The 25,913-nt window shown below is 40.9% G+C and overlaps 1 protein-coding gene across 1 annotated transcript in view; it reads right to left on the bottom strand.

Moving 5' to 3' along the window:
• Positions 1 to 18,340: 18,340 nt before the first annotated feature.
• Enpp6 (ectonucleotide pyrophosphatase/phosphodiesterase 6) overlaps positions 18,341 to 25,913 on the bottom strand; it is a 96,493-nt gene continuing 88,920 nt past the window's right edge. Inside the window, exons 7-8 of the mRNA XM_051182410.1 lie at positions 22,549 to 22,672; positions 18,341 to 18,714 (exon numbers count right to left, since the gene is read on the bottom strand). Of these exons, the coding sequence (XP_051038367.1) occupies positions 18,509 to 18,714; positions 22,549 to 22,672 (330 nt within the window). The 3' untranslated portion in view covers positions 18,341 to 18,508. The remainder of the gene's footprint in view (positions 18,715 to 22,548; positions 22,673 to 25,913) is intronic.

Raw genomic sequence — 25,913 nt, 5'->3', positions numbered from 1 at the left:
AGATCAATGTAATCAGAATGTTGTCTCTGGTCCATGTTCTTCCAAAAGAGATGTATGCTGCCTTGGACATCCTTCTTCTATTGCTCTTCATAATGGCATCAATAGCTTATCATTTCGGATTGTAAAACTGGCAACCCAAGAACATAAGAGCATGTACTTTGACAGTTCTGCACCCAAGATTCAGAGATAACATCTCATAGACATGGGTAGACATAGTGATTGCACATGCAGTGCTTCTGGTAGAAACATGCACCCAATAGTACAAGAAGCACTGGTGATAAAGTAGCTTGGACTCTGAGACAAGTCTCAGTCTCTGATGGATAAACAAATAACACTTCACACTGGTGTGGTGACCAAGTGAGAAGCTCAAGTCTTTCCCTTCAACAGGAAAGACTTAATATATCTCTGTGTGCTTATGAGTATTGACTGGTTTTATACTACTTCTAAATATTCTTGTCCATATTCTATTTTAGTTTATGTAATTATCAATTATGTATAACCCCTGAATTCTTGGGCAGCATTGCCAACTCTTGCCAAATATATGCTTTCTCTAGAATCCATATTCTACCACTGAGAAATAAAAATATGCATGTTTGTATTTGATGGCATATATTATTATGTTATATATAAAACATATACAATATGTCTTGATATGATATGAGAATGATAACCATCATTTTTTTTTTCGTGTGTTGAAACATGGTCATGCTCGTGGTATAGTCCAGGCTAGTTTCAAACTTGCTATTTAGCCATCATGGTCATGAACTTTCTGCAGCACATACTGGCCTTGAATTTATCCTGGATTGGCATCCTGAGTGCTATAAGATTATCACCATATACTACCATGCTTGAGTCAACTATCATTGCTCACATAAAAATGTTTCTAGGTGATTACCATAAATTTTTCAGTGGGTAGAAAAATGGCAATGAGAGAAAATGTGTTAGGAAGATAAAACTGCCAATACGTTTATAAACTAATGTTGTGCCTCTGAACTAAATCTTTGATTCTAATGGAGATTTGTGGAAACCAAGTTTTTCTTCAATGACAATAAATAAATAAATAAATAATGAAGGACAATTCCAAAAATTGCTTAACAATGAAAAGAAGAAACTAATAAGCTGCTAATGGAAATGGTGTTAATATCTCATCTTTTTCTTTGTGTTTGGGTTCTTCTTAGATTCCTAGTATCTGTGAGTTACTCAACCTACTTGTTTTTTACCTTTTGTTTTTCCTAAAGCAGTAGTATCCCTTGAGGTTATTGATTCTTATTTTCCATCTGTTCTAGACTTTGTTTCTGCAATTATTTTTCTTTATCTCTTATTCTTTCTTTGCTATAACCATTTCTGGATTTTTACTATTTGAATTATAATGTTCTTTCCCACATAGAACAGAATGACGTTTTCAGGTATTTTATCTTATCTTGAAACAGTAACGAATAGTTTTGATTTGTTTTTCTAAGCAGGTCTTTCTGGCTCTCATTTCTGTAAGACTTTCTCTGCTCTGGATTTTCCTCTTCAAGCATTTTGTCTGAGGGGAACTCTCAATGTGTATTGCTTACTGTCAGGGAGGGGGGCTAGTGTATCTGTTCAGTTTCAGGGATTTCCTGAAGCTATTTTGAGTCATTTACCTTCCTGTTTAAAGATACCTGGAGTGTTCAGAACCATGGCTGCTTGCCTTTTAAGTGTTCTGAGTTTTCAATATGGCGGCTCACCTTTTGAAGTGTTGCGAGGTCTCCCTTCTGCCACCAAAACATTCTCTTTCCCTCATCTTTACTGTCACTTTCTTCCTTTATTTTGAGTCACCTCCCAGCAGATTTTCCTGAATTTGGGGCTTTTCCCTCTCACCCAGGAAGACCTGGTTAGTTGCATAAATTCTATTTGCTTCCCCTAGAATCCACATTCTAGCACTATCCCAGCCTTCAGGATTTTCTGTGAGCCCCTTTACTTGTTCTCTGTGGGGCCAGTACAGACCCCTGCAGTGTCAGCCATTTCCTGTAAGTGGATGCTTTCTCTGGTTCTCAGTGTCCAAGCCTTCACTCATTGAGATTCCTTTGTTTCTGGGCCTGTCACATGCCCCTTGCTTCCATCTGTTCTTCCCACAGAACTGATGTCAAGCTGACCTCCTGGGTACAGGTGCTTTCTCCCAATAGTCATGCAATTACTACTTGTGTCCCATAGTTCTTGGGGATACTTTGACACCTACCTTCCTTATGAAGTTGTCTGTGCATTGTTAAACCTCCATACCAATTAAAAATTATTACATTCATTTACTCATTGAGGGTAACAATACATGTTGAAGTAAGAAGACAATCTGTGTAAGTAGGTTCTCTCGTTCTACTGTGTGAGTCCCAGGAACCAAACTCAGGTTTGGTTAGATTGGTGGCTTTTATTACCCCCAGACCAGTACTTCTAATGTGAAGTTGGGAAATCATTCTCATTTTCTCAGAGGCCTCCAGTTAAACTGTATTGTGAGAAATCCATAAAAGGAACTTTGAACCTGAGGCTTCTACTTAACCATTAGCTTTTCCCAGCTCTTGGTTTATGGACAATTGCTTTTCCTCCTGGGTTCAGAACTCTACCCCTGTCTGTAGGAGTGTCTTAATGTTAGTCTTTTACCTTTAAAGCAAACTTCAGCCATACTAAGCTACCCATTTGGTGATCCAGGTGATGTTCAAGAGTACCAATCATTATTTTGGACACTGTTTTAATTTTAAAATTGTACCAGGTTTGAGAGATCTCCTTCAACCTCATTTTCTCTATATAAATTCTGTGATGTGGATTTCTTTTCTTTTTTTCTTTTTTCTTTTTCTTTTTCTTTTTTCTTTTTTGGTAAAGCATATCTCGTGACATAACCTTACATTTTCACATATGGTGCATAGGAAAGACCATTTGGAAATTATTAAATCAGTGTGTTTCAACTCTAAGAGTGAATAAAACAGATGAGCTGTAAAATCAGGAAAAATGTGTGTAGTGGTGGAGGGGATAATCAGGGCAAGGTGAACAAGACTGGCACGACTATGCTATCTAAAGTACTGATTAGCATTGCTAAAAATTGTAAAATGGTCACAGTGAGAAGAGAGATGGATGCAGTATGCTAGAGAAGAGAGCTGTTACTGTCAAGAAATCTAAGCTACGGTGGTATAAGAATATTGCCTATGGACAGAATTTGGAGATAAATATTAGAAAAATACTGCTAGCATTTCAAAGGACTGAAAAAATAAAATGTGGGGTTGCTGTGTTTATTATTTAAATATTATATTATAAATATTATAATATTTACAATAATAATTATTATTATATTATCTCTTTCAAGATATTTAACCTTGAAAATACTTGTGAAGACATTTTAAAGCGACGTTGACTTTTTTAAGGCCAAGTTGTTATTAACAGAGGATATCATTTAAGACCACCAGGGTCATGTTTTCCCTTCTGATGTGTCTTTACAAGCGGCAATAGCTCCGGCTGCTTCTGCCACAACCATTGAAATAACTTTTGCCAATTTTATAGAGAATGTCACACTCACTCATAATTTTGATCACTCATAAAGTTTTATAATAAAAAAACGTCCATTAAGTATTTATACATAGCAACTTATGTCCTTTACCCACTTGTTTGTAGGGGACCTTGATGAGTTTGTCTTTTGCTTCATAAGGATTTTTTGATAGGGAGATTTAACATTTATTATATTTACTGTATTTTATTTTCTTACTTTAGTCTTTTTGCTATTTCAGAATCAATTTAGCTAAATTTTGCTTAACTCTTCATATGGCGGACTTAAAAGTTTTATAGCCCCTATATATTTGTTTGGTCTCTACTGGGCCTATTCTAGGCAATGCTAATTTAATTTGCTAGATTTTTGTTGTTGTTGTTGTTTTCAATGTAGCACTAGGAATAGAACCCAGGACTTGAGTGTGCTGTACCAGTAGTGCCCAACTATTGAGCTATACAACCAGGTCATGGATTTAACTTTCTTAATTCAACTGATGAGTTAAAAATTATGTGATAGAATTTCTCCCAAAGATAAATTTTCAGTCATATCTTGCGACCCAGAACAAACCCAGCTGTCATTCACAAAAACTGTTGTTTTGTGTATACCAATGAGGTTGTTTCGTGCTTGACCTCTGAGTAGGTCAACATGCTAACAGTCCTTGGGGGAAGGCTCAGGTAGCCTCCGTTTCACCCTGGGGAAAGTGTTCATCTTCATTGTGATGAATTTCCAAATGGGAACAGTCACTTGGCTATTACCAAGTACTCTAAAACTGGCAGCCTCGTAACATGTCTCTGCTAGACACAAATTTTAATATTTAAAGTACATCAGCTATTAAAGTTCCATCATGAGTCTTAGGAGGATATATAGTTTCTACTAGTTTTTCTCGTTTTTCATTTTTTTCCCTGTAGCAATACTTTTGTTCCTGCTTGACATTAGAACCACCTGAGAGATTCTGGAATGCTAATAACACCTGGACCTTCTCTAGATGAATTCAGTCTCTTGCAGACTGGAGCCTGGGCATCAGTACTTGGAAATCATTTCCTCAGTTAATTTTTGACATTCAGTTCTGAAATTCAGTGACTCAAATTAAAAAAAAAAAAAGTTAGTTTGGTATATTAGTTGCCTGGCACACACAAGATCTTAGGGTCAATTCCTATCATTGTGAAATAAATTTAAAATTTCAATTTGTTGTAATTATACAATGCTAGAAGTAAAGGTACTCATATTCAGGCATTTATATAGAGGCCATGTAATCTTTGGGTACCAAAAAAAAAAAAAAAATGATGTGGAGGAACATGGGAGACTGCTTGGTGGGGGTTATGCTAAGGGTATGTTTGGTATCTGGACCTGTTTGCTTATCCCTTTGTTGTTTTGGGGTAGCCATCACAAAACTTTAGGTCAATTATAAAGGATGTTACTTATCACTTCCAGGTCTGGAAACAGGGAGTCTGACATCAAGGCAATGGCAGATTTGATATTTGGTGACGCCTCTTCCCTACAGATGATGCTTTTTTTTTTTTTTTTGGTATGTTAATTTAGTGGATGGCAACTCTTTTATAAAGGCACCAATCTCCTAATGAAGAAAATACCTGTGACCAAATCACTTCCTGAAGGAACCACCGCTTAATTCCACCATACTGGCATTAGGTTCTGTGGTGGTTTAAATGAGGTGTGGTCCTATGGAAGAAAGCGTGTCATTGGGGTAAGGCTTTGAGAACTGGAAGTTTTTGCCCTGCTTCCAGTTTTCCCTCTCTGCTTCCTGCTTTCTCACGAGACATGAGCCTCCTGTCCCTGTCACCAGGCCTGCTGCTCACAGTCACTAATCTCTCAGCCAAGGTGCACAAGGTGCAGTCTTACCCACCTGAAACTGTAAGCCACAATAAACTCCTTTATATATGTGGCCTTGGTTGTGCTACTCCATCACAGCAATGTAAAAGTAACTGACCCGGGTTCTAGCACACAAATGTGAGGACACCAACATTCAGACATCATCCCTCTCCAACATGATCATTTGGGAAGTGGCTTGTGGGAAAGCCAGTGGATTGGCGGGGTTGGGACAGTTTAAGCCACCCTACGAGGCTTCCTTTCATTTTCCGAGGTCAGTACTAGCCCCAATCCCTTTCCTAGCCCTAGACCTCAAGTGAGTCCTTCAATTGCTAAGCTCCTCGGCTGTCTGTGAAGAGCAAGAGAGAGAGTGTAAAGTGGAGGAATGTGTGGAGTCTTTGCTAGTTTTAGGGTTTCGGATGCACAGAGCCACCTGGATTCTGGAAGGTTGGGATCTCCCAGAAGCCCTGTGGTACTGTGTGTGCAGCTCCTGGAGTCTACTAGCGAATGCTACTTACTCGTTGTTTATTGGACCTTCGTCCTCAGTTCACACTGTGGAAATGGCTGGAGTAGGATGGGCTTATACAATTGGCTTCCCCCCTCCAGTTTAAAGGCAGCCCAGTGACTTCCTTCTTTTTTTCTCTGGACTCTTAGCCCCATGTCTTTCTGAAGTTCATCTTAAACTCCTGGAAGAAAGCACAGGCTGGGAGTTTAGCTTCCTGCTCTTCTGGCTGACATCCATGGACTTAGCCAACCAGCAATGTGACAGGACAGCCAAAAGAATGCAAGCTATTGCCCCCAGACCTCCTGGCTATTGAAGGAATCAAAGATAAACCTCACCCTCCGATACTTGGAAGAAAGGAGAAAGCAATTAGGAGCCTCTCTATGTATAAACTCTTGTGTGGTCAGGACTGTGGACTCCTTCCCATTGTCTCTTCTAAGGCCTGGGGAAAATAGCAGTACAGCCTTGTACCAGAGACTTGTTGAAAAGTTGAGTTAAATATGGTGAAGACAGAGCTAATTTATCACTTCTTCCTCCCTCCCCACTGTTCAACTTCCTTTACATGACTAATGAGGGGGAGCTGCTAAAATACTGAAAAAGAAACCCATGCCCTCTGTATTCCGTGTCACACCACGTGTCATTTCTCAAACCCGTCTACTTTCTGCAAGCAGTTTTTTCATGTGGCTTCTCCAGCCTACAGCTTCTCTGAGAAGGTTCTGTCCAAACTCACTCAGATCATCTTCCATTCAGAGCCCGCTCACCATCTCAGAGCATCCATCTGTCTGCCAACTTATTCAGAAGGCAATTACTGTCACTTATCGTTTGTTTCTAACCAAATAAAAAGGTTGCACAAATAAACAGGACACTGTATAATATTTCAATGCATGCATCCACAGGGCTAGGTTTAAACCAGGATAAACACATTTCTTTGATCCAACATTTATCCTCTCTTTATGGGGAAAACTCAAAACTCTTTATGTTTTGTGACATTTTCAGGACAGCACTGCTCTCTGTGTCACCCTACTGTGCTCCAGCACACCAGCATCTTACTCCTATCTTTAGTGCCCTTAGCACCTTTAGCACCCAAGACTAGACTTGGCTCACCCAATCCTTGCCTTAGCCTCTACTAACCAACATTCTTCTCCAAAGTTCCATGGGAGTTGCCAACTATTTTGTGGCAGACTTTGCTGAGTGCTGAGGAGAAACCAATCCCAACATGAAAAGACTCTATGCCATCATTCTTTGTAGCTTACAGCCTAGTTTGTGAAAACAAATGATTATAAGACAGTGTGGCTTGCTTTGCAATAAACACAACAGCAAAAATAATATAACAGGGAACTCTTAGGAATCTAGAATTTAACTTTCTTTCCTGTTTATGCTGTGGGAGAATTGAACCCAGAGCTTTGTGCATAGTAAGCAAGCTCTCTACCACTGAGCTATATTCTCCACTCCTTGAGAATCAGGGTTTTGAAGAAAGAAAAAGAGTTTGCTATTAAGAGCAAGAAGAAACATCCAGGGCCTAAAGACAAAGCCAGAGAGTTGAGAATGGCACACCCAAGGATCAACTGACGAATTAGGTTGGGACATGAAGAGATGTAGGGAGATGATAAATTGCAGAAATTTATTGGAGGTGGAATTTGCATTTTAATTCTGTAGGAGTGAGGAAGGCAAGAATGCTGTATAGAAGGCAGGCTGCACAGTCACCTTTGTTTTACAGAGGAATTATTCAGGCAAGGTGAAAAGTCAACCAAGTCCACAAAAAAAAAAAAAAAAAAAAAAAAAAAAAGGAAGAGTTAGAGTTAGATACCAAAGGAAGGAGCTGATGGACACCAGTAAATTCCACTAGCTGGGCTTCCAGCCCTTAGTCCTTGAACTGGTATATCCTACTATGTCTCTTTGTTTGCTCTGAGTTTCTCTTCATTTCTCTTAGCAACCAAGATTGTTAGTACCACGAAATCTAGAATTCACTCTGCCCAAGCATGGAAGAATGCAGCGACTGTGGTGTAAGTTCAATGAAAACAATATGCAGATGTTTCCATGCCTCTAGCCCCAGAACACATCCCAGTGTCTTGGAGGAAGGAAGGGGCTGAGGAAAATGGTGAGCTGGATTGACTTGAGGCAATTTAAAGGTCATGTTAATTTCTTCCAGATGCAATGACAAATTACCTAAAGAACAGGAGTGCTTAGGAGAGTGGGAATGCATTCCCACAGATCTGGACGCCAGAAGTCTGAAGTTAAGATGGTAGAAGAACCACAGCCCCCTAAAAGGTGTACTGCAGAATCCTCCCTTCCTGCTTCCTAACTAACTTTGAGATTGCGGGCAATCTGTGGCCAGCTGTGCCTTATAGCTGTATCCAGTCTCTGTCTCTGTCACTACCTAATCACTTTATCTCTGAGCCCTAATTTACCTCTCTGTATAAGTATACCTGTCACTGGATTAGGGCCACCCTAAATCATGATGGCTAACTAAATTGATGACATCTGCAAAAATCTTACAAACTAACATTTCAGAAGTATCTTATTGAGGATGAAGTATCTTTGGGGGAAGATAGTCCATCCCCCAAATGAAGGGTGTGGGATTTTTGCTATCGCTCTTCTATTAGTTCAAATCTCTCTTCTGGAGAGACTCATGCCACATGGAGCTGGCTGACCAATGCCCACTCAAGAACTTCAACTAAGTATGTTACATAGCTTCATATCTCTTTTCTAGAAACTGTATGCATCCATTCTCTCAGAGTTTGATGACCTAGGACATGCCTGTGGAGAGATAAGAAAGCCACCCCAGACTCTTCTCTGAACAATTCAATGATTTATGTCTTCAATTTGTCAACAGCAAAGTAAACTTTTCTGGATAATGTAATGTAATTTAAGAGTCAAGAAGATCAATCTTTCTGTGTTGTTGTCCAAATGTGAAACAACTGTGTGTCATTGGGAAAATGTAATTATATAGAGTCAGACTTTATTTACAAGGGCTTCAGGCAAAAATATGAAACCCTACTTGAAGTTCCTGAATCTGAGCACACCAGGGAGATAGCTTTAGCCAGCAGGGATGGGTGGCCTAAAGGAAAAACAGAGTGAGGTGAGCTCCAAGTCTCAGGTTACAGGTGATTGTGTAGGGTTACCCAGAGTCCACCTGGATCACCAAGGAGATACTGGGATAGTGAGCATTCAGAGAATGACATCAAAGCCACCATGTCTTTGTGCTCTCTTCTCTCTTTGGGGACATCTAGTGTGATTCCTCTTTCACTATCATGAATCAATGTACTGAAGACTGGTGGTTCCTACTCATACTGTGAATGGACTGTTCCATTCCCTTTAAGAATTGTTGATGTGGATGGTAAACACAAGGTGTTCATTAAAAATGGCTATATTTATTCTCCCAACCTATCAAAAGTGAGTTCATGTTATTTTGTATTAATCTATTTGTATTCATTTGTTTGACACTTAAAATTTTTTTAACTCCAAGACTTGAAAGTCAATTCAGGAAACCCATGGTGTTTATGTTCAGGACTCATGAAAGGGTAATGCAAGTGGTCATCATATGCACTTTACCAAGATGCTGTGTGGAAGAATCAAGACTTGAGTGAGGAGTTTGGCAGTCTCTTGGGAGATGTTTTATTCTATTTACTCTGAGTTACTGTTGTGTGAGAAGTGGGAACACATGGTGAATACTTCCTTCAGTAAAACGTTCAGTTTCATCATTCAAACCTGATGCCCAGCTATTCCATAGGCCTGACTGAGGCCCTTGCCTTTGTGAGCCTCTAATGCCCAAGATGAACAAGCATGACTACCCTGTTGCTGCCCTCTAGAATGAGTCTGTGATTCATCTATAAATGGGTAGCATTTCCTGTCTCCATCAGCTCCTTGTAAGTCTAGCCTAGTCCAGACTTTGCCATCACTGACCTTTCCATAACATGTATCACTATGACAATTAGGGATGAATGTGAAAAGCTGCCCACAGACTCATGGATTTGAACACTTGGTTCCCAGTAGGTGATGCTCTTTGGGGAACTTCTGGGAGTGTTGCCTAGTTGGCATATGTGAGTCACTATGGGGCAGGCCTTTGAGGGATATCTCCCAGCCTGGCTGCTGATGCTGTGCTCTGATTGCTGCCTACTATTGGGTGACCAGCTGCCTTACCACACAGCCAACATTGAATGGAATGCCTCCCATGGGTATGCCTTCCCAGCCATAGTGCCTTCATTTGTTCCTGGAAGATAATTTGTCACAACAATGAAAGTAGCTCGTACAGTGACAGAAGCTACTTCTTGACCTTGTCCAATCCAGCCCTCTCAGGTAGGAATATGCACTGTGGCCATATGTCTATGATTAATGATGTTCCACCTTATATTTACAGGAATTTAATATAGTTCCAATTCATCCAACCTCTTTTCTCAGCATACATGCACCACCACCATGCTTAGAAATGGCGTATGCCATTGGTGAGTTTGAGATCCCCCTTCATCTCCACAAGACCTATGTATACTAAGTCCTGATCCTCTGTGAGCCTTTGTTGGCAACTGTGTGTGATGAAATGGAATGCATTAAACACTGTATTCTCCAGTATCTATCAGGTCTATTGAAAGAAACATGTTTTATTTTGCCCCTAATCTGCTGAACCCAGTGTGGAGATAACAATGATTTGATTAGGGTGTCTCTAAATCTGACACTCTGAACACTGAGAGAAGAAGAAAATGAGAGAGAGAGATTTCTGTTCCCAAGGAAATTATGATCTGTTGTGATAGAAAAGGGATATTATTATGTACAAATGTATTGTGTAAAACAAACTAATGTAAAACAAAATGTTCAAGAATACGAGGTTATACCTCAAGTTGTGAGGTGTAACACTTTACATTACTAAAGGAGAACAAAGTGAAGAAATGAAGATTTGGGAACCCATAAAAATGGCTTCAATTCATCTTGGCTTAAGGTCAGAGAGTTCAAAACTACCCTTACTCTTCTAAGGTTAAAGTCATAAGACTTAAAGGTCTAAGATGTTTGGTTTTAGGCATGGATATCTTATTTTAATAACAACAGATTTGCTGTGAGGTGTGGTTACTCTTAACCCTCAAGGCTAGATAACGAGAGATTTAGTCTAAGGTGTGGTTACCAAACTTTTGGAGACTTGGGAAGAAAGTCTGTTTCTTTGTATCTTGATAGAGAAGTCCTTTGCTATTTTCCCCTTTTTGATTGAGGTATTTAAGAATGTTGAAGAATAAACTTGGGGCATTCAGTATTCCCTGGGTTGCCCTCCCGACTCTTTTGTTCTGTGTCTCTGTCTCTTAGTAGCTACCTGGTTTCTCAGCCCATACTCCCTGTGTCAGGTACGAAATGAGGAAGTCAACTGGATCCAACTGAAGCCCCATAAAGATGGTTTACTACAGGCTGTATGACCATGTTGAAGATTACATTCAAATAGAGTTCAAGACTTTATAAAGTAGGGTGGGGGTGAGATGGAGGGGTAGATTAAAGTGAGTGGAAAGTGCAATAAAAAGCAAGTGAATTTCTTGCACACTCACTGATCCAGCAGGCAGGCAGATCCAGGCCACACAGATAAGCTACACTAAAAGTGTTGACTTAAGACAGTGGGAAGCACTGAGGAGTAAGAGCAGGGCAACGGTCTGGTCTCAGTTGCATTTTAGAAAGCCTCTTGATGGAAGGTCCTTGGGAAATGTGAAAAGAAGCCATTGCATGATGGTAAAGGAAACCCCTGGGAGTGTTGCATGTAGGGCTTACTGATTTTCATTTTGTTTTGTTTTATGAAACCATAAATGAGTTCTCGGAAGTATTGGGTACACTTGAATGATACAGTCAGATAGAGATGGGTTTTTGACTCTTTCTAGATTGTTGATGGGAGATGCCATTATGTAAATATGTTTCTCATACAGGTTAATGAATAAAGCACTGTTGGCCAATAGGAAAGGAAGATAGGAGGGACTAAGAGACAAGGAAGAAAGAGGAAGGAGTAAGGGGTCAGTATGGAGAGACTGGGGAGACCAGATGCCTGCCCCACTCCCCGGTAGGTGAAACCACGTGGAAATACATAGAAATGGGTTAATAATTAAGACAGAGCTAGCCGATAAGAAACAAGTAATGGGTCAACAGAATTATATCAAATACAGAGTCTTTGTGTGTTTATTGGGGCTGGCGCGGCGGCGGGACCAGACCAGCGGCAGGAGGAAAAACCTTACTCCTTACAGATTGTGACTGACATGGGGGCTTCCATCATAATACAGCTAGAAGATGGTGTAAACTCTTTCTGACTTGTTTGTCCCACCACTCTTCTAGTGGAAGTAACCTGCTTTCAAGGCCATCCAATGCTCACCTTCTGCAGAAGATATGTCTCCTCAAGTTTATGAGGCATTTATTTAATGGTCTGGTACCTAGTGATTGGATATCTAGAAATAGAAAAAAAAATCAAAATTTTTAAGTTTTCCAGGCCTTTAATAAATGATATATGTTTTTGTTCAATAAAAATCACCATTGTAACATTCTCTAAAAATGTAGCTATGCTTTGCAGCAAAGACATGGAGAAGTGGATATCCACACAGAAAAGGGCTGCGCTCCTTTTTCATCACTATGCATAACAATAAACTAAAAATGAATTTTAGACCTAAATTACAGAGTTAAAACTAGACACACAGAAGAAACTGAGGAAATCTTCATGGTCTTAGACGGAGCCAAGCCTTCTCAGGTATGGCATAAATGACATAGAAAAAGCACAATTGACTAAAGCAGAATTTCATCAAAAGCTAAAAATGTGTGTGCTGCAAATGATGCCATCAAAGAAGTGTGTGTGTGTGTGTGTGTGTGTGCGTGCCAAGAATATGATATAAAAGCAAGGGCTAATAAGCAATATCTGATAGGAAATTAGTTATACTTGCAGCACAATACAAATGAGATATTTCAATGGAAAAATGAGCACAAGATTTTAGTAGACATTTTTCTAATGGGTACACAAAAATACTATATTGCATCATTTGATCATTTGGGAGGCACAAATATGAGCACAGTGAGATAGCTCACTCATTTAGATGTCTATAATACCAAAAGACTGGTAATTACAAGTGCCAGCCAGGGTGCAGAAAAAGTCATAGGTGATTGGTGGGAATGTGAAATGGAGAAGTCAATTTGGAAAATGATGTGGCAATTCCTCAGAAACTTAATAAAACATATATATGAATATTCAGAGCAGTACTGTTTGTGTCTAAACAGTGAGGAAAAAATAACTTGATGGTCAATGGATACATAAATAAATAAAATTGTTCCTATCCATACAATGGGATGTTACCCTCTTTTTCCTTTCCTTTTCTTTCTTTCTTTTCTTTTCTTTTCTCTTTTTCTTTTTCTTCCTTTCTTTCTTTCTTTTTCTTTTTCTTTTTTTGTTTGTTTTGTTTTTGTTTTTTTTGAGATAGGGTTTCTCTGTATTGTTTTGGAGCCTGTTCTGGCACTCGCTCTGTAGACCAGGCTGGCCTCAAACTCACAGAGATCCGCCTGCCTCTGCCTCCCGAGTGCTGGGACTAAAAGCATACAATGGGATGTTACTTATAAACAAATGAAGTATGGATTTAATCCACAACCTTTAAAACATTTGTTTAGTGAAAGAAGCTATCCATCCACAAAAATCTGTTTATAAAATATCCAAAATTAGCAAAGCTAGCGAAACAGAAATTAGTTTAGCGTTGGTTGGTTCTGTGTCAGCTTGGCACAAGACAGAATCATTTTGGAAGAGGGATTTCAATTGAGAAAATATCTTGGTAAAATTGGCCTATAGGTGAGTTTGTTTGGCATTTTCTTGGTTAATGAGCCGTGTTGCCACTACCCACTGATGTGATGCTGGTGCCCCTGGATGGGTGGTTCTGTGATGTGTAGGAAAGCAGGGTGAGCAACCCAGTAAATAGCACTCACTCCCCTCCCTGTTTCTGCTTTGGTTTCTGTCTCCAGGTTCTGGCCTTGCATTCCAGCTCTACTTCCCCCAGTGATGGAGTATTCTCTGAAAGCATAAAGTTAAGCAAACCCGTTCCTCCCCAAGTTGCTTTTGCTAAAGGTGTTTTGTCACAACAATAGAAACCTTAACTAAAACAGAAAGTGGGTGGAGAATGGATGCTAATCACTAATGGCCACAAAACTCGTTGCATAGCTAACTCTGTGAACGCCTGAAAACCTACTGAATTAGTTGTGCACTTCAAACAGATGAGCGGTACATTAAGTGCATTCAGTCTCCATAGGATGCTGTATCTTTAAAGGTTAGTAGTTTGTAGAAAGGAGAGGTCTCACAAGTCCTCACCCCCTGCTGAGGAGCTTGGCTTCTAGGGGCAAGAGGGCCATTTTTCTTCAAAGGTATGGCCCTCTGTGATAGGTTAACCCTACTCCAGTGGATAGCCCACACCTGTGAGTGTATGGGCATATGGACAGCACAATTGGATTTGCTGGGTTAAAAAAAGAAAAAGAAAAAGGAGATCATGAAGTTTGGAGAGGTAGGGGAGGTAGGGGTAAATCTGGAGGAGTTGAGTCAGAGTAGAAGGTGGTTAGGATTAACATGCATTGTATGCATATATGAAATTCTCAAAGAATTGATAAAATATTATTTTAAAAGAAAAATTAATATGCTGAATGCATTTTAAATTGAGTCCCCTACCCACTTCCCTCCTTCCCTTTTTGATGGTTTGAAATAAAATGGCCCCCAAAGGGAGTGGCACTATTAGTAGGTGTGGTCTTGTTGGAGGAAGTGTGTCACTATGGGGGCGGGCTTTGAGGTCATTTCTCAAGCTTCAGTTGGTGGGACTGTCAGTTGACTTCCTGTTGCCTGCAAGATGTAACACTTTCAGCTCTTTCATGATGTCTGTCTGCACCCTGCCATTCTCCCCACCAAGAAACCTCTGAAAATGTAAGGGAGCCCTCTTAATTGGATGATTTTCTTTGTAAGAGTTGCTGTGGTCATGGTGTCTCTTTACAGCAATAAAACCCCTAAGATACATTCCCACCCTTGATTTTTGTTTTTGTTTCCTTCCTTCCCTTCCTTCCTTCATTTCCATCTAAATTATAAACTTGTGATAGAATACATTTAGTCCATGGTTTATAGTATAATGACATTGCCAACTATAACAAACAAACAAACAAACCAGCAAGCCAAATGTGGAAAATTTACTTATCTGGAGCAACCACAGACAAGAAAGAGAATATCAAAAGTGTAAGTTTTCTTGTTGACATTTATTCCTTTTTTTCATTCAAAATATAAACATTTAAGACATTGTACTAGGTACTATTTTATGATTTCCAAGCAACACATATTCTCTTTAGGGTAAACTCAAGACCAAGTTTCAAATGCTTAATAGCCAGTGGGCATTAGTTATACCCTTCTATCTATATGGAATAGTTTGTAGTAGCTGACTTTGGTCCATCACAAGTTGCTTAAAAAGGTAAAATACAAATCACACTTGGAAATCTCTTGACATTTACACAAACTTGAAACAGAAAATTCCACAAAAAAGCTGTGTGTCTTGAACAACGTCCAAGTCAGTTTGATAGCACCCCTGGGATTCCTAGAACCACAAGGAAGGGTGTGCAGCAGCTGACTTTGCTATTGCTCAGATCCTGCCATCCTCTTTTGTTTTAGAGGGATGGAAGCTTGACCCCAAAGGGGTTGGTCAGTGGCCAATGTCAGCTGATGATCTCTGGAGAAACTGGCTAATTATGAAATAGCTCTCTGGGGATTCAGATATCCCAGGATTGAATCAAAACCCACATCTCCTTGGAGCAAGCCCAAACTTTCATTATTATGACTTACAAGAGTTGTCTGAGGCCCTATTCCTGCAACTCTGGAAGGGTTTGTAAGGTGTTCTCTGTGACTGAACTCAGAGCCAATATGGATTTCCAGAGTCTCTTTAAAAGTGAAGAGAATTGGGCCTTTATAATTTAAGACTCTTCTAGGCTTGTGAGAATTCCCTGGACCTATTGTAGTTTATGGTTAGGTCTTTAGGACTTAATTAAATTGGATTCTGGAGATGAGGCACATGGGCAGAGAAAGTGGCCTTTAGTCTCATTTTTAATTCGAAGAACACCCCTTTCATTTCTTCGTGGTAGGTCTACCCAGTTATCTCCCTCCTGGGATTAGCTCTAAAGTCTCAGAAAACTTTAGGAAGAAGGCTGCATGTGCATATTCCCAGAACATCTTACTTTTACAGAACACATCACATTTAGGGAAAGCAAGTCAACAGCCATATAGCACCATGAACATACTGTATCTCACTGCATCTCAAAGGCTAGGTTAATAGTGAGTGGGAGGTTTTAACTGGGGAAGATAATTAGACTTCAAAGCAAAACTAAAAAAGGAAATTTTAGCCAACTAATTATTGTCATCAGAATATGTGCATTAGTTTATTATTGACCTCTACTCAAGATTCCTTTGGTATCTTATTCTCATTCTTTTAGTCAACATTACTTATGTAGAAATTATACTTTATCAGACAGAGCTCTGAAATTCTGTTATATAACAAGGGTTTTTAAGGATGAGTGAAGGAGAGGACAGAATAGTCCAAGAGAGGATAAAAAGCAATATTGTGTACACTCTTATTATCCCCTCTTGATTTTAATGATTCACTTTTAATTTAATCACTTGAATGTCTCTTAGAAATCCTTCTTCTATAAAGGAAGTCAAGCCAGCTTCCTGGAATTCAACAAAAAACACTATTCTTTAGGGGAAAAGAAAACTTTGAACAATAGATGTCTGTTTCCACAGCTCGTATCAGTGTTCTGAAAGTACTAATTTGCTTTCAACCACACAACAAAAGCTGATTCCCCTCCTTTCCAATTGATTCCATGGTTTGTTGGAGCTTTAAAAACACATTATATAAATCCTTAGAAATCTTTTGTGAGGATAAACTCAACATTTTCAAGCAGTGATCTTTTGGTCTCTTGATTCATGGCACTGTAGCTACTCCATCTTTACCAAACCTGGGTGCTGTGGGGGAGTTTTTTTTTTTTTTTTTTTTTTTTTTTTTGGCAAGCATCAAACAAAGGCTTCCTCCTCCTGAGATCTGATGTTTTGTCTTTCCCCAACACAGTGTCACTTTTACTGACTCATTTGGTGCCAATTCATTTTGAATACAAAGCAACAAGATTCAGAAGCTCCTCAGTTTATGATGGGGTTGCAACCCAATAAATCTGTCATAAATTGGAAATATTATTTAGTCAAAATTAATTTAATACACCACCGTATAGAACTTCATAGTTTCTCAGGATCCTGTGGCTGGTTCAGAGCTGTGGCTTGCTTCTGCTTCTGGCCAGCCTCGTGAAACAGTGTCACATTGCACAATACTAGACTGAGAAAATGTTCAAGTTCAAAATTCATAATTCAAATGCATTCTATCGACTGTGTCTTGCTCCCTCACCATAAAAAAGTTATGAGACTAATCATCATATGTAAAGGGCTGTGTGTGTGTGTGTGTGTGTGTGTGTGTGTGTGTGTATGTATGCGCGCACGCGCAATCGCGCACACGCACGAGAATCTGTTTAAAAATACAATCAGCTCTTTTTATAGTCCTCTTCTGGACTCCTGAAATATGAAACTTGTGTTTGATATATCACTATTCCTAGGAATGAGTTAAGATTTCTTTTTCTTTTTTTCTTTTGAGACAGGATTTCACTGTGTAGTCCTGGCTGTCTTGGAATTCACTATGTAGACCAGGCTGGCCTCGAATTTACAGAGATCCACCTGCCTCTGCCTCCTGAGTGCAGATTAAAGGTGTGCACCAACACCATCCAGCTGAGTTAAGATTTCTAATGTTCTTCTTGTTATTTCTGAGACAGATCTTCCTTTCTAAGCCTATACTGACATATCCGGTATTTACCTGCTTTGCACCCTGACTCAAGAGCTAAAGAACTGAGGGAAGTAAGAAGTCATAGGCAGATGAATCAGATAGGCAGAGAGATAATCAGTATACATCAGTGTTCAGGGCCTGTGGTTCACAAGGCTTGATACCATGAGAGATTGGATTGTGTATTAAGTCTCACAGAACCTTGCAATGTAATATTCAATGACATTGAGAAGCTATTGTGTGTTCAAATTGAAGGAGGAAATCATGGCTTCTACCAGATTTATAAGTGGTCTAGTTGTTTTTGATCCTTTAATTGGTTGACTGGTGATCTCTACTGGCATGTGTGCTTTCTGAGACTATGTCATGAAAAATACCATGCACCAGGAAAGAAACAGATGGCATGGCATGTGTTGCTTTCCTGTAGCTAGACCTCCTTTTTCTGGAATAGAATAGACTGAAGAATTGTGGCTGCAGATACCAAGTATAGCCCTTCAATTTGGACAGGACACAGAGGGCCTGATTGGCAGAGCAAGCCAGTATGAGAGGGACCCAGGATAACTACAGGATCTCCATTTAATGTTTGGCTGATGCTGGGGCAGGCCAATGCTCACACCGTTCATCTTCAGTGAGGATGTACAAAGGAAGGAGAAAACTGTAGTGATGTGAATGAGAATATAAAAATGGCAAACACAGTTAAAGAATTTCTTTTTTTAAATAAGGGACTTTTTTGTATGTAATCATTCAAGAATAATATTTTACAAATTTAATGACCTTGATTGTGTTAATAAAGCTATTACTCATAAAGAAAATGAAAACTGCCCCATGTTGGAGGCAGGTCTTACTGCAACAGTGTTTTGGAATGAGCAATATGACAAGCTAGGCAAAGTGTAAGAGGAGGATCAAGACCAGTGCACAGCAGTTCAGCAGGACAGATGGAGCCGAGCTGGTCTGACGTTTCAACATGCATTCCACCCTGGACCAGGATCCGTTGTTAGGCAGTGGGGTGATGCCTGCTACATTGCACATAATGTTGTAGACATCCACAGATCTGATTGGAGCAGCTCTGAAGTTGGACTTGAAATCTAAAGGGTAAAAACAGACAAGCAGATGGTCATGACTGTTACTCAGAAAAGGAAGGGTCACCCAAAGATGGAGAAATTCTGCTCAGGCCCAGAGAAAGTCAGCTCCATCGATGCCTGTGGCTAAGTGATTATAAATGAGGAAGCACATGTGGGCAGCTATGGGCTGTGAAGGAAGAAACCTTTTGTTGTGGAATAGTCACACTGTTAAAGGTGTGTCTCTGCTTAAGGCACCTTCTGATTGACTTAATAAAGAGCTAAATGGCCAATAGCTAGTCAGGGAGACTAGGTGGGATTTCTGGGGAAGGAGGAAGAATCAAGGAGATACCTGTGAAAGGGCCATTCGACCCCCACCAAAGGGGTCACGACCCATAGGTTGAGAACCACTGCTTTAGACAGTGATAATCTGAACACAATATAAACAAGCAACTTTGCTTTTAGACCCCAAACAATATAACAAAATATCCTAAACTATATTAAGGCTAAGTTCAGGGTTGAATTTTGATCCATCAACAGAGGTCTGTGTTTTTAATGTTCATCTTAGATTTTTAAAGGAGAGACAGGGGACTTGAGAGGTGCCAAGTAGGGCTTTCTATCTCAGAAAAGAATCACTTCACCTGCTCTGCTAAAATGATCAGATACACTTAATTTTAAAAGACACAGACAATGTCTCAGAAATATCTTCTGAAGCACCCACCTGTACTGACACCAATTCTGTCCCTGGAATTGTAATTATGGGAGAAGGTTAGAGACAGAAGCCCCCGGCACCCAGTGCAGTAGATCTAGAGCAACTTTTCAAGAAATGATGCGTTACCCTAGTTTTGGAGAATTAAAATTGAATTCAGTGTGAAGAGGCACCGGCATGCTACAGGGCGTGGGAAATGGCACCTAAATCATAACGCCAGATACAACCACCATTATTATTAATAAATAAATATATTAAGTGGCAGCAAGAAAACAACTGAGGTTGAAAATATTCACCTAATAAATGGCCTAGAGGGTTGATTTTCTTGTGAGGAAGGGAGAATAAGGGTCCGAATTGCTTCAAAGTAAAAAACTAGTTTTAGAAAATGAGAACATGGCTGCACGGGAAAATACAAAAGAGGCCTAGCTCAATGTGAAGGCAAACTGTGTAATTGGATGAGGGTGGCAGCACAGTGCCATCACATGAACCCACTGTAGCCTAAGGCATCAATGGAAAGATTGTCCAAGGATTATGAAAGCAAAACCCCTCTCTCCTGTGGACTTGCCGTGTGATCTGGCTGTGAGGGTCATACTGCTCATCACATGACACCAAATCATCATCTGGTGTGAGGGGTAGCAAGTTGTCCTCTGATCTTTCAAAAATCCATGTTTCAAAGACAGAAAAGCCAGTGGAAATGAAGTTCTGACAAAAGTCCTAGAGGATGATTGTATTTGAAATGTGACTAAAAATGCAAAATTGTGTTCAATGCCTATGCCTGTTCTGAAGGAGAATACAGATTATTCTCTGATCCAGTTCATGGCTCTCTGTTCTAAAGGCATGCCAACTTTTAGAAAATCCCCTGTAGATGAACAACACCTAGTCTGATTTAGAAGGCTTCCATCAAGTTCCACTAGCTCAAGATGACATTTTGAAATTAGATTTGGATATAAGTTATTCCCATAAGTTTAAACATGGGCATTACATTTGGGTATTAAAATTCATCTATTGTAAAGAGCTCACACTGTTCTCAGCTACCTTCAGCTATAGCGCTGAGACAGGCTTGTTGGTTTGTGACCACGCACCACTCACTGATTCCTGCTCCTGTCATGTTGTCCTGAATACAGGGTTCTCCAGGACATGACCAGGAGGTTGAGACTAGAAAATGGCATTAACCACAGGGTGGTGGTTAATTGTTTTCCTTTCTCTCTGCTGGGCCAGACTTAGTGGTTTAGAATGCTGGTATCTGGGCAGCCTCAGTGATGCCCAGTTTCCTCTCTAAGCAAGAAGCCAATGAACCAGGAGGCATTCGCCTTTATCTGCAAGTGCAGCTAGCTAGATATTAAAGGGCTAGCTCTTAAATTTTCTTCTGAGTAAACAGTCAGTGTGTACAGCTATTTAATCTTTCATGAGAATTGGAGCAGGAATGTGACGGTTTGTAAGAGGCTCTTAAGGAAACATTTTGCAATTAGCCCAGTCCATTTGCATCAGGGGTTGTCTTTCTGTCTGTAAAGTACTGAGGGCTTTCCATTTGAAGGGAGTTGATGACAGAGCCTTCTATTAATGGACAAAACATCCCTGGTGAATTTAACTCCGAGTTAACACGGTGCTGGGTATTTCATTTAGAACATTTGATGTGGGGCTAGATTGACCCGTGCTTTCAAACACACATGAGACTTGCTGCTCATACACAGTCCAACAGACAACTGTTCGGCATTCCTGACCTTACTTCACTTTTCTGGGGAAGAAAGCACTGATACTTGGAACTGAAAATCCTGATGATTGACTGACATTCTCCCAAATGAAGGCCATGACCTTGGAATGTCTTCTTTCTGATCTACAATAGACCTCAACATAGTTCCAAAAGCCCCATTCCTAATTCCTCCTGCATTGAGGCTCTGCAAGTCCTGGGCTTGGCCAACAGGGAGTTGGAGTTCCCCTAACTTTCATTGGCCAATGGCAATGTACTCAGACATCCTCTGGTCTCCTGGACCTGTGTTGGGAATTCAGCCAGCACTCTATAAATGTTTGCTGTCACTGATTCTGATACTGACTTTGGGATTTGAGAATCATATATAGGGTCACTTGGGGGTCATCGATGTTTTTCCCCCAAGCTCAGGCTCTTAACAGCTCTTTTGTGGTAAGTGAAGTAAACAGAGACAGACAAAATAAGAAGAGTGATTTGACACGGCTGGTCTTGCTACTTGGATGAGCAGAGTAGAGCTCACATGCAATTGGAAATGAAAGGGTTTGACTTCCTTGGGTTGATCAACATGCAGAAATATGCCTTTGGAATACAGACATCAAGGGAGAATCCTTAATAAAGGAGTGGACAGGAGTGGAAAGGTTAGCTATGAACTGGCCACCTGATGCCTAATAGCTCTTTTTGGGGTGACTACTCTCATCTCACTCACCCCTTGATGTCTTTCTTTGATGACATGTTTCTAGCAAAGTGCTTGTTAGACTACTCAGTAAATGTTTCCAGTGTGCAGATTTTTAATGCCCTATCAATTAAGTCAATGACCAAAGAGACTCTCTTCATCTGTCTTTTCTTCCAGACCTTTGGAATATACTCTGATCAAAGAAAGGTCAGCACATTTTACTTTCACACAAATATCTCTCATCATTCTGGCTCATTCTCAAAGTCAATCTCAAGGTCATTTCTGAGCTTGCCTGCCCTGGAATATACTCTAGTTTCTAGTTGGACTCTAAATGGACTCCACAGGGCTGGATATTCTAGACAAAGCAGGGCTACTTAAGAGTCAGAGTCCAGGAAGGAATAGCATCAACCCTGAGACCCACAGCTGTCAGCAAACTTGTGTTTGATAAGCTTTTCTGGACATCAGATAACTGCAAAAAAATGTCTTGATGAATTAAGTAAAAAATGAATCACAGACATGTGGAATACATTTTCGGCACTATACTCAGGATTTAAAATTTACAAGAAAAGTATTTGGCCACAATTGCCAAACCAAAGAAGCATCTGAAAGGAAGCCAGCCAAAGATGTTTCATGGAGAGCGGCTGGATTTGCTTAGCTTGGCTCATAAAGAGGGTCCATAAAGAAACTGCTCTCTCTACGTACAAGTGTGGTTAGTCCCTATTAGAGCTGCTTCCTTGGAATGCTGCCTATGTCTCCAGTCGTTTCCTTGCTTACCAGGTCCAAAGGCCAGGAAGATCCCTCTCATGTCCATGAGTTCATTGTCATATCCATGCCATCCATGCTGCCAGCCTTCCCGCTTGCCAGTGCTGTTCATCCAAAACGGAAGCATCTCTCGATTCTGAAATCAAGAAAGGCAATGATTTATATTGCCAGCTTCAGCTAGACCACTTGCTACCTCAGGTAGCTCCAACCCTTGGCAGCAGCCTCCTAAATTCCTTAACATCTCTGGTTAAGGAGGTATTTGTCTTACCCAGAGATGAATCACTTTGTGTAATGAGGGTTGGACCCACTAAACACGGCATGCTAGAGATAGGGATGTTAGAACGTGTCTGTGGTATAAAAGCCGATTCACTCTTTATCCCAGGTTCCTGCCACAGAGCTCCTAAAACCCTCGGAATTTCCTGGATGACAAGAGGGTCTCTTGTTATCCCTGGTGGCCCCCCTCCCTTATCTACCAGAGTCTATGCAGAAATGGCCACAGGATTGGGACACTAGATAGGCTCAGGAGGGTGTGGTTACCCAAAAAGTCTTCTGATTAGAAGGTTTGAATATTTGTTCCTGTTCCCCAACCATGGGAAAGAGTGAGGCTACTGGCATTTGAATCCTGTCATGTAACCAATGCAATACTTCATCCCCACAAAATGTCACCCCAGATTAGACCCTGCCAAGTATGGTTCAGACACCTTCCAAAGAAAAAAAGCTTTGTGCTCCTCACCTCCCACCTATATGGGTCTTCATGACTGTTCCCAAGTTGGACCCTTCGTAACAAAATTGTAGGCATAAGTATAGCACTTCCCTGGGCCTCAGGATCCATTCTAATGAGCTGAAGGCAGAGGGTGAGAATCCCGGCCAAATCAGAGATAAGTGCAGGTAGCCTGGGGACCCAGAGCTTGCACCTGGCAAGTGAGTGGAGTCTAGTCTTGCCTGTGATATCTGCTCTAACTCCAGGCATTAGTGTGTGGGTAAAATTGGATGTTCAGGTACTGAGATATTGAAGGTTGTTGGAAAATATGATGTGTATGGAACCAGAGTCCCAAGGGAACTGCTTGTCCCCTCTCAGTGTCCCTTTCACAACACACACCAGGACACTCTTCTTCCAGCTCCACACTCAGGGACAACACTACACTACATTCTCCTCTGCTCCCTGTATTTAGCCATTTGAAGATGGCTCTCGAAGTCCTCCTGAATCTTCATTTTCTTCAACTCCTCTCCATCCAGGGAAGGGCAGCTGGGTGGCCATTTCCCTGACATTTCCCAGACTACATTTTCTTGGGCTGCGGAGGTTCAATTGTGGTGAAAAAGGCCCTTAAAGATTTTGTGGGTCCTGAAAAGCCCACAGCAGATCAAACACAACTCTGGCCAATTGTTGTAGACAGACTGGGCTTTTGACTGTCTGATCATCTTTCCGATGAGAATTCATCACTGCAAATGTTTCAAATGACAATCAAAAAGGCACAGCCACCAGCCATTTCTAGGTTGCACTCCAAAGCTGGTATGGTGTGTATATTGAGCCAAGCAGCATGCCCAAGGCCTAATGCTTACAATCATCACAACATCCTACTGTGGACAGCCCTACCTTTCTCACTTGTAATTAAAAGCGCTACAACACAGAGAGGTTAAGTGGAAGTCTCAGTGTCGTGCCACAACTGTAACTTAACTCTGCCTGTCAGGCATTATACACATTCTACCACCCCAAAGCCGCAGTGTCCTGGTGAAACTGGACCATGATGAGTCCTTTCATGTCCATCTTGTGGAGTAGAGAGAGGAGGGTTTGCACATGGATTGACCATGAACTTGAAGTTGGTTTTCTACTCTAACTTCAAGTAGTGCTAAATGCAGAACTTGACTCTCTCGAGTACCCGTGGCAGCAAACTGGGACTGCTGGTGACCTCCCTGGGTTGGCACATCCCTACGTGAGAGCAGAAAGCCCTGTGACTGTGCACTCAGGCTGTCACTCTCTTCTGGTCTTGTCCCATATGATGTGAGCAGTGTATAAGTCCCTCGCTTCTGGAAGCCTCCTTGGGGTCACTGCATCCTCCAGGCCTTGTCATGGAGTCATAGATGAGGAGCTGTAGGATACTTCCCAAGTAGAAGTTATGTCACTTCTCTGAACTCACTCTTGCCATTGAATGTAGGGATGCTCAACACTCACCTTGAAGAGTTTGGGAGGCTGAGATGACTATGTGTTAAATACTTGGCACACAGTAGGTGCTCAGCAAATGGCTGCTCTGGTCACCAGATGCCACTAGCTGTGGGGGAGGCACTCCGGCTGTGAGGTTGCAGACCCCTCTGCTTACTCAGCCATAGCACATTGCGCACACATCCACTCTCACCCCATAAATGGCTCCTAAACTCGTCTGCTTCCTAACGGGTGCCTTTTCGGTGACTCTCTGTCTCCTGGGTTTCCATCATGCCTTGTTCCTCCTGCCCCCAGCTGTAGCTTCTATTTTTCCGTGGACATACTTTTACTGCATTGCTAACTTTTCATGCTGCCTTTTGTCTTTTGTGTTTTAGCCGGCTGTAGTGAGGCTCATGACACATTCCAATTTAGCTCTATCAGCTGGCTTACTCTGTCGTTTTTCCCACTTCCCGTCTTCAAGGCAGAGAGGCTGGAAGCCCTAAGTAAAATGATTGGATTCTTCAAATCTCACTTGCGATGAACCCTGTAGTATGTCTGTTCCCCACAGCCAAGAGGAACGAAAACCTACAATCTACAAGGCTACCATTTCTTATTGCATAAATAAATATAATGGTAATCTCAGTCCTGAAGGTAATTGGGGAATTGTTCAATCACAGATAAATCAATACTGTTTATTAAAGTGGTAAATTACCCCAGAGAGGGGGAACCCCCAAAACTATTTTTACATACATACATACATACATAATACATACATACATACATATTAACGAAATGCTCATGTTAGGGGGAGACTAATTCTTTTAAAGTAAATGGGTGGATCAAGTGATACATAAACACACCTTTAATTTTAAAATGATGCTGTTGGCACCTTCGTATTGTACCCGCATCCTCTTCCTGAACCACACATATGGAGATATATAGTAGTAGCAAGATGCTATCTGAGTTCAGAATGGGAAATTTTAGCTTTGGGGTCTAGCTGCTGCTTGTGAAGCTGACCCTAGCAGGTCCCCTCCATGGACTGCCACACAGTGCCACCTAGTGACATGCTGGAGAGGTGGCCAGACAAAAGTAGGTGTGTGTGTGTGTGTGTGTGTGTGAGTGTGTCAGAGAGAAAGACGGACAGGAGAGGGAGAGAGATGCATGGTTGCAGGGGAGGGGGCCACAATGAGGAGGCAGCAAGGAGAAGCCAATCAAAAGGAGCAGATATCCTACAGCTCCT

Source organism: Phodopus roborovskii, unplaced genomic scaffold (genome assembly GCF_943737965.1).
Source record: "Phodopus roborovskii unplaced genomic scaffold, PHOROB, whole genome shotgun sequence".
Taxonomy (NCBI): Eukaryota; Metazoa; Chordata; class Mammalia; order Rodentia; family Cricetidae; genus Phodopus; species Phodopus roborovskii.
This window is presented reverse-complemented; position numbering and strand designations above follow the sequence as displayed.